At 48.5% G+C, this 9,290-nt stretch overlaps 1 protein-coding gene across 3 annotated transcripts in view; it reads left to right on the top strand.

The window, feature by feature from the left end:
- The first annotated feature begins 1,401 nt into the window (after positions 1-1,401).
- The window catches only part of B4GALNT4 (beta-1,4-N-acetyl-galactosaminyltransferase 4), a 217,123-nt gene continuing 209,234 nt past the window's right edge, over positions 1,402-9,290 (top strand). For 2 of the 3 annotated variants that reach the window (XR_008309798.1, XM_053261545.1), the window contains exon 1: positions 1,402-2,494. Coding sequence is in view for 2 of the 3 variants with exons in the window: in XM_053261545.1 (XP_053117520.1) it covers positions 2,344-2,494 (151 nt within the window). In the remaining variant the exon portion in view is untranslated. The remainder of the gene's footprint in view (positions 2,495-9,290) is intronic. The other variant, XM_053261538.1, reaches the window with a different exon arrangement.

Raw genomic sequence — 9,290 nt, 5'->3', positions numbered from 1 at the left:
CGAAGCTGGGGATTCTGGGAGTTGTAGTGAACAATATCCGGGAATCTCTGTTAGAGGGAACACTGGTCCTTACCCACTGCCCCACCGCTTTTCCAGGTGTGGCAATGCGCCGCTCATAAGTCCGTGCATGGCCACAGGGCTTCATCCAGCAGTCTGTTGGCACCAGCAGCCATGTGTATGCACAGCGGCAATGTGCATGGTCAGCATGGTGTTGCTGACCACGCACATGGCCACCAAGCATGTGCAGGCTGCTGGGTGAAGCCCCACGGAGTAATGCTCGGTGCATTACTGGGAGCCCTGTTCCCCCCCAGGTGTGTCCACCATGGCTGCAAGCAGTCACACACGAACTAAGTGGTGCAGTGCTGCGTCCGGAAAAATGACAGGGCAGCGGAGGAGAGGATAACGACCTTCTTTACTCATGCTTAAAGGTACCGCTCCCCACCACACTGAATCGGTTTGTACACATCTCTACTCAATGTCAGCAAAAAGACTTTGCATGCAGAGCAAACTATAATAAGAAAAATGTCTTTAGGCTGGAGAAGAACCTTTATTGTGATTGCACATTGGGGCAACAACCTTGAATGTGATTACACTCAGTACAGAAAATACATTTCCAAAGAGCAGTAGCAAAGCATTTTTACTCAAGCCCACAGGCATTTCCATAAGCAGAAGATGGTGTAGTATTTCTTAAATCTTAGATCCTGCTCATATCTTACGGGGTTCCCTGAGAGTTTGGCGACCAGAGACATTAGTCTCTCTAACCCACTATAGCATACAATGCAGCGTGTGACACATAAACATGCCCACATAGAAGAACGGGCTCAGTATTTGGCCGATATTGTTTGCACACATGGGAGAATTAAGCTCCAAGCCACGTTCCTGCCACAAGTGTGTACAACTGTGCAATTCTACCTGTGGCCGATTCAGAATAAGGCAGACTCCCTCTTCGCTCCTCAGTCTTACCCATCTTGGAGCATCCTTGCAGTCTTTTCAGTAAAGCATCAGCTTGCATCTGTTAGGAAGGTACCATCCCTACCAAAGGGGAGGCCCCAATACCATTACAACTAGCCTTGCAAAAGAACAAGAAGCAACTTGCTGGAAACGAGAAAGCTGCTCCCTCCCGGCAACGGCACAAACCGCATGTCGCTCTCCCACGCAGGTGTAAATGCATACAGGTTCTGCAGGTGGTCGGGGGACATTATCTCTCTGAGCCACCCCTTTTGCCGAAGCTTCCACTGGGCCCACTCCCCAGGTGGATGTTTGCACGTTGGTGTGGAGATGCACGCCGCTCACAGCCGAACCCCATCATCGTTGCCGCCTCCTGAGGCTGAGGATTGGACGGCTGGAGAAACCCGAGGCGCCAATTGGGCCCCGCAAGGCCGTCTATGTGACGGTCCCGTTTGCAAGCTTGGTTGCATCACAGCGTGGGGATGCTGCTCTCTTTGAGCCAAGGCAGAGCAGAGACGGCGGAGAGGCGATGGTGCTGCCGCCGCCGCTAGAGCATCGCTTCACGCAGCGCGCGCAGGACCGGCGTAGTAATAGCAGCGGTGGCAAGAGCTGCAATTTCGGCTTTGCAGCCGTAGCGAGGACCCTGTAAAGCTCGGCCGAGGACGATCCCGCCTAGTGCCAGAGCAGCCTCTGCGCCAGGGCGCGAAGAGGAGGAGGAGGAGGAGAAACTACCCCAGGCGGCTCCGCTCCCTCCATTCATTGCCTGCCGAGGAAGGATTATTGTTGTGGCGGGGAGGGGACTCTGGGCTGCTTTGCAGCGCACAGAGCCCGGGGGAAGGGGAAGTGGCGGCGGCGAGGGGGAGAGCTGCTGCGAATCCCTGCGGGGCGACGTCAGCCCGCCCGCCGCTTCCCTTCACAATCGCGGGGAGTCTCCCCAATGCCTGCCAGCCGCTGCCTGGATGTCTTTGTCCCTTCTCGTCCGGAGCTGGCAGGAGGCGGCTGGGCGCCTCTCCTGGGCGAGCGCTAGGAGCCTCTTCCCATCACCGGCAGGCACCTCGCGGCGTCCCCTTCCGCCTGCTTCCTTCGCGAGTCCTGCTGTGTGCCCGACCAGCGCCGGAGCAAAGTTTGTGTGCCGGTCCGGAGAGAGTTCCCGCGGCCGCTGCAGGTGGCTGGCGGGCGGCTCTCGCGGAAAGGGCGTAGCTCCGCGGGGAGCCGGCCTGAGGGCGAAATGAGCGGCAAGGGGCCGAGTCGGCGTCCGGGTTAGGCGCTGGCGCCTTGTGCCCGGCACCATCCCCCGCTCTCCCTCCGCCGCTTCTTCCCGCGGGGAGGACGGCTCGGGCGCCCATCGCGCACCCCCCGGGGGCAGGCTGACCCCCCGGGAATGCTGCCTGGAGGATGCTGTGGTTCCCGGTGAAGAAGATCCGGAAGCAGTTCAAGCTGCTCCTGCTCCTGGTGCTGCTCACCTTCGCCGTGTGGTTCACCTACCTGCACATCAGCCTGGTGCGCCAAGGCAAGGCGCTGCGCCTGCACTTCGCCTACGGCAGGGGTAAGCAAGCAAGCAAGGGCCCTCTCCTCGCCCCTCTCCTCCGCCGGCTTCGGCGACTCGCTTTCCCATCTCCGGAGTTCGGGTTCTTGCCGTGCTCCAAACGGGATCTTCTTTTAACCTTTGTTTCTCCAGCTTCCAAATAAATCGTGGCATCGCTTTCCAATCCTTCGCTGTCACCGCGCTCTTTGGGATCCGATCAAGGGCTAACCTGTACCACACCGCGCAAGATTTAGCTCTGCTGTTATAGAGCACGCAGCACTGTACCATTACTTGTATATACTAGAATTCTCGTAATCGCTCATCGAAAGGATTTTTTTGGTTTGTTTCCGCAGGGTAGCCGGCTATAACAGGTTGATCTGGGTTAAGGAGGAGCAAATATGCATTAAGCATTCGCAGTGCTTCTCGCTTCTTCTGTCTAGGCATAGGGCTACCTTCGACTTGCAAGTTTGCCAAATCGCAAAGTCCTTTCTTTCTTTCCCCAGTTGTATTCGGGGGTCTTGGAACAACCCTGGTAGGCTTCAGACTCCCTGTTTGAGGTCTGGGAGCTCGACACTTTCACTTCTGAGACTGTACACTTGGGAATAAACTCTACTGAACTCAGTTGGACTTATTTCTAAGTGAACGCATTTGCCAGTCTGGCACATAACGGAATTATTCTCTCTTCCTGTGTGTGGGTGAATAGGGAGGTAATCCTTTTGTCGATGGACCATCATTTGGCCTTTCAAAAGGTGTGGCCCTGTAGAGACTAGATTGCCTCATCCACTTTATTTCTTAATCTCTTCACAGTTTAGGTTTGATTCTGTAATTCTGAAAGCAGTCTGTGAAAATGTCAATATGTTCTTAAATGATCTTCATTGGTTAAACCAATCTCAATTTAGAAAGGGCTTTATTGAAATTGGCAAGTTTTCCCCCAGTCATTGATTTCTGAATGTCCTTTCACTCTCAGAATATCCCTTTATTTCTAGCTGGAGAATAGTCCTGGGAACTGTGTAGCCCAATCCTTTGCTTATATCCTCGGAAGTCAGCCCCACTAAGTTCAATGAGACTCATTCCGAAGTAAGTGTGCCTAGGATTGCCGCCCTAATCCTTGCATTCTGGGTTCTGAGATGCATACAGAAGAGCCTCTGTGTTGTTAGCTGGATTTCAAAGCTCAGGTCAGGCACTTGGCGATCATTGCCAACAAACTGTCCAGACCCTCCAGGTCTTTAGACTTTGTGGTGAAGTGTTTGCAGCAGCAGCTCAATATTTCTTGAGAACAGGGCTATGTAATTATTTCTGAATCCAGTGCACAGAGCTCCACTGTGTGTGTTGGGGAAAGCATTCCAAAGCACATGGAAAATGCAGCTCTCTAACTGGGTTGGTTGCAGAGTTTTTCACAGCCTTGTTAAAGAGAGTCCTTATACTGGCAGAATAACAGCTTGTTCTTTATGCCACTGGAATCTTAGGAGAGTGACCAAGGGGTTTTTGCCTTTGTATAACTGAGGAGGAAGGATGATAGAGCACCTTTTACGGTGCCGGTCATTCACCAGTTCATGCTAGGTAAAATGCTGGGGACAGTAAAACACTGTCTGATAAAATCATATGGAAGAATAGCATTAGAACAGAAATTAATGGAATGGGTTGGGATGCTTTTCATATTTTAATTTAAAAGATCACATCATACCTTTTGATCTTTGACTGGAATGGACGCTTTCAATGTCAAAGACACACACACCCTGCCCCCGATCATGTATATGTTATTACAGGTGATATAATTTATGCATATGTTGCACAAACAGGAAATGATGCTGAACTGCAGCTGGCAAACTTGCAGAATTTTAGACCTTCTTTTGGAATTGCTTAAGTCCAAGCAGAAGTAAAAGACTACTCAAATTCAAATCCTGCCATGGGCTTTGCATTTGTTAGATATGCAAAACTTTGGGAAAACTTGTATGTGCATTCTGAGCACTTAGTACCCTCTGAAACTTCATTTTCAAGTTTAGCTGTGAAACTCAAGAGGACTAGAAGCATATTTTAATTTTAAAACGAAAGCCAAAGTTCTGTGACATGCAGAGAGCAGGATAAAACCCTTAAAGTCTGCATGTAAGCTACAAATTCTATGTTGTGTTAGACAAGAGTTGGCTTAAGTACCTCTGACATATCAAAATGCCTTTGTGTGCAGCTCCTTGGTGTCTTTCGTAATAGGATGATCCTTTTATCTAGTTGAAGTTAAAAACAGTGTAATCTAGACATCTGCTTCCAAAACCTGGTTGCTTAGAATAGAAGCTGTAGAAGGATTGCTTGTGGACCATTATGAGAGCAAAGACATCTCTGTGTAAAACAATGGAAACAGATTAGGAAATCAGATGGGTGTCTTGTTTATATTTCGTTCAGCTCTAACATTAAATTAATCTACCCATTTAGTATGAGGAAATGAGTTGTATCGAGAGAAATCCTTAGTGCTATTTTGTAAAAACTGCTGCTTTCTTTCATAAAGGAGAAATGTAGTTTTCAGGCTTTCTGGCCTGCTAGTGCTGAATTTGCCCCCCCCGCCGCCCCACCTTCTGCTAAAGTAAAGTTGTGCCTAGCGAGCACAGAGCCATGTGGTTTTCTTTGGTAGAATACAGGAGGGGTTCACCACTGTTATCTCTCACAGAGTATGAGGTGATGCCTTTCAGCATCTTTCTATATCCATATAGGTGTTTCCACCAGCAGCAGGCAAGTTACTTCCCTGCTGTGGCATTAGGTGGCTACTATACTACAAACTTCCAGTGTTGGTGGTTTACACCACTGTGATCTAGAAATGAATCAGGCATGACCAGACTTTGATCTTTCTGTTATTAAAAGGATCCTCTGGAGAACTGGTGTAAGATATTCAACCTTATTTTTTTCCAGACAGGTCACTGCTGTCATGAACACCATAATAGCTGTTGAAATAATCAAGAGAGAATTGCATGTCTAAAGTTGCATGTTAATCAAAACCTAACCTGCTGTTTTTTTTCAGTCCAGTGTTTTATAAAACTGCTTTCTTTCCACTGTGATGGAAATTCTGCAAGTTGTAGATTTAAACACTGAGCCTATTCTGGAGAGGAAGCTGCTGTTGGGGTTGTACCAGATTCTCAACAAACCTTTTATTGAGTAATCTAATGAGTGAATGCTTATTCAACTTGCATCCTTCCTCTCATTTATGTATTGTGAGGGATGTTTGGTTCACTAATATATATATATATATATATATATATATATAGTGACTACATGATTAATTACCAGGAAGTAAACTGGCATACTCGTCTGTAGATGTGCATAGCTGCATACTACATACTAAAGCAACTATAGAGCTACTTATATAAGAGATGTAGGGTATCTCTTGTTTTCCTGTCTACCCATGATAATCCTGTTTATAACTACTTATTACAGAGTTGTATAGGTAGCTCAGTGGTGGCCAAAATGTGACAGTGATGGGTCTTAGTTGTACAGCAACATTGACTTATGTTGCTACATCCGTATGACATCTTGAGTCAAGTTGTAGTATATTGGTAGCAATACCAGAGTCTTTTGTTGCAATGGTGTTGCTTGTTGTGTGTGTGTAGTGTTGTTTTTTAGTTGTGTCAACTCCTGTTTTACGAATTGCATAATTTGACCCTTGGGCTGCAGTCTATTTTGAGGTGCAAAGGCATTGATCTCTCATCTGTTAAAACCTGTAGAGAGAGAATTAAGATTCTTGAAGAAATGTACTAGCTGTTTGTTTATTTGATATAAATGTATGCTACTTAATAGTGAACTCTACCCAATGCACAAAAATACTATCACTGTGTTTTGATCGTATGTACGCTCAAATTAGGATCATTAGGATGATGTGCTAATTAAGTTGATGGGGTCGTAAAGCTAAATGCTTCTATTTTTTTGCCTACTTGAGTCTTGCAATGAACAGATGTAAATGTTTCACACTGCTTTGAACTATGCTGAGTGAGTGAATATCTAACGGAAGTGAAACTACTTCCATCATAGGTAGGGTAGAAGAGTAGGAAATAAAACTTGTTTACAAGAAGCAATAAAGACCACACTTTCCCACTGTTCTCAGCTAAAGCGTAAATGAAAGCCCAGAATAGCACATCATGCTAGTTCACCCAGAATTGGTTATCAGTCTGATTTATGTTGAAGATCTTGTTATAACTTGTAGCCTTATATATCTGCTTGGTGGTCATTAACTGAGCAAGAAAATCATATGGGTCTAAACCAGGGCTGCTCAAATACATTCCTATAACTCCATAATCCCTGGCTAGTGGCCACTGAGGCTGGGCATTATGGGAGTTATAGTCCAAAAACAGCTGGGGGCCCAAAGTTGAGCAGGCCTGGTCTAAACCATGGTTCTCAAACGATAGCATATGCCTTCCTAAGAGGGACAGAGAATCACTAGTGGTGGTGCAAGCTTGTCCTGTCCCTTTTCAGACTTGATTTTTATGGCTCATGAGAAAAGTTGCTGTAATGGAAGATGCTGAAGCTGTCAGCTGTCCTCTTCCACAGCCCGAGGAGGTTATCCTCCAATAGTGCGGGTTGTGGACTGACCATGCTCCAAGACAGGACCAATAGGAGAACTTGAAAGCATGGCTAGCCTGTAGCGTGGGAGGCGACCCAGCCCCATTTCCGGTCTTGTCTTGGCTCCATGAACAGGTCGGTTCTGTTGCTCTGGCAATTTTTTTCACTCTTTAAGAGCTTGCTTGGCTAGCCTTATTTCTTTTTCACCTCATTCTTTCTAGCATTGTGCCAGGGTGGGAGAGAAGTCGGTTCTCTTATCGCTTTCAAATTTGTACCCCAAAAGTCTTCTTTTTAGTTTAATTGGGCTGCCTTTTTTCCTCCTCCTTTCGTTTCCCCTCAGCATGGAACATGCACCCACAGATGCGCCTTTAGAGGGATCTCTTTCGGACGGCCCTTTCTCTGACCATCGGGGCAGACCTTCCCCTGTGGTACAGGCTAATATTGGGGAAATGGACCCCCTCCTTTGGTCCCTGCGGAACACTGCACCCCACCTAGGCCAGATGTTTCCGGTGGCAAAGCACCAAAGAAAGCCCATAAGAAGACTAAGAAAAAATAAAAATAAAAGAATAAAGGCTAAGAAAAAAGAATTATTAAAAAATAATAAAGAAGGCTAAGAAAAAAGAATAAAAAGAAAAAAGCCCATAAGATGGCTAAGAAAAAAGAATAAAAGAATTGAAGGAGCGGAGAGCACAGCTGCTCCGCCTGCAAAGGCTTGCTCGGTGTCCTGCTCGGTGTCCGCTTGCTCGGTGTTCTGCGGTCTGCCTGAGCGAGAGATTACTGATCCAGGCTGTTTATGAAGCACGCCGGCCCCATTGCCTTCCAGATGCAGGAACAGGGGATGCTGAGCTGCCGCTGAACCAGGGCACTCGGCCCCCTCCTTCCAACCCGGACCCTCCTCTTGGCTCGCCGGAGGAGGTGCTTCCACTGCCAGACTCGCCGCTCAGCCCTCTTCCTCCCCTGCCTCCGGTACAGGAGCTCACGTTTGCGGAGCTCATACCCGACTTATTGGCCGGGGTGCTCCTGCTGATCCTGCTGCCCTCTAATCTGGCCAGAACTCTGCCAGAGAGCCCCTCCTCTATGCGACCGGCTGTCCCTCAGCCTGGACAGCCCCGGCAGCCAAACTTGCCACCAGGACCGTCTGGGACTCTTGTGTGCCCAGTTGATGTAAGCACTACGCCAGTTCCTGGCATCCCCCCCCCCCACCTCCGCCCTATGTAGTGAATTGGCTGGGTGATTTCTTCTCGCGTCAATTGTCTGAGTTTTGCAAGGTCAATTTTGCCTTTTCAAGCCCCGCTGCCAACTAGGGCTAATCGCCACTACTCCAGGTCATCATCTCCTGATTCCAGTGCTGGCAGGCACCCTATCCCTGCAAATGAAAATGGCCATTTCCATCCTCTCCCCAGGGTGCCTAGACAGAGAAAGAAACTTGGATCCCCCTCTCCCTCCTCCTCTTCTCATGGACCTCCTTCTCCCAAGCACCCTGATCCCCAACAGTTGCCCTCTGCTCCGTCCAGGCCTCCGCCTATTCCTTCACAGGTGACTGCACCTGTCCCTTCTGTTCCTGTCACCATACCCAGGGTCCCACCTCCTCCCAGGGCGGTCCCCTCTGATGCACGCCCCCTATTGGTGGGACATCCCAACCCTGCCTCTGACCTGGAGGAAAGACTAAGTGGAAATGATGAGGGAGCTGACTCCCTGTCTGATAAAGAGGAAGGAGAACTCTCCGATGAAAACACAGTTAGCCCTCTTCAGAGTTCCTACTGTCTTTTGTCTTCCTCAGACTTTGATGTTATGTTGTCTAAAGCTAGCCGCGCTATAAATGATGTGTCTCCTATTGATATGACCCAGGCCGCGTCCTCGCTTGATCATAATGTTTTTCCCTCCTGTTCGGCTGCAGCTGCTACTGTTCCCTTTCCTTCCTTATTCCGAGATGGTGGAATGGGCTTCTCCCGCCTCCTCTAAGGCCCCTGGTCCACCCCTAAAAAACACTACAACCTACCACCTGATGTTGCCTCTCTTTTGGCAGTATCCACAGTGGACTTCAGTGGTGGTTAAAGGGGAGATAAATAACTCGGGTCTCCTGAAGACCGCAAAGCTGATATGCTTCTTCGTAAAAACCACTCTGCCTTGACCACAGTAATCAAGGCGGTCACTACTAACTCCATCTTCGCCAGGGCCTCAATGCTGTGGGTCAAAGAATTGGTCACTGTAGTCCCTCCTGAACTCACTAAAGTGCACCAAGGGCTAAATAAGTTGGCTAAAGCGACAGCCTTGATGGTGG

This window comes from Hemicordylus capensis, chromosome 1, assembly GCF_027244095.1.
Source record: "Hemicordylus capensis ecotype Gifberg chromosome 1, rHemCap1.1.pri, whole genome shotgun sequence".
Classification (NCBI taxonomy): Eukaryota; Metazoa; Chordata; class Lepidosauria; order Squamata; family Cordylidae; genus Hemicordylus; species Hemicordylus capensis.
The sequence above is the reverse complement of the archived record's forward strand: the minus strand, read 5'-3'. Positions and strand labels throughout refer to the sequence as shown.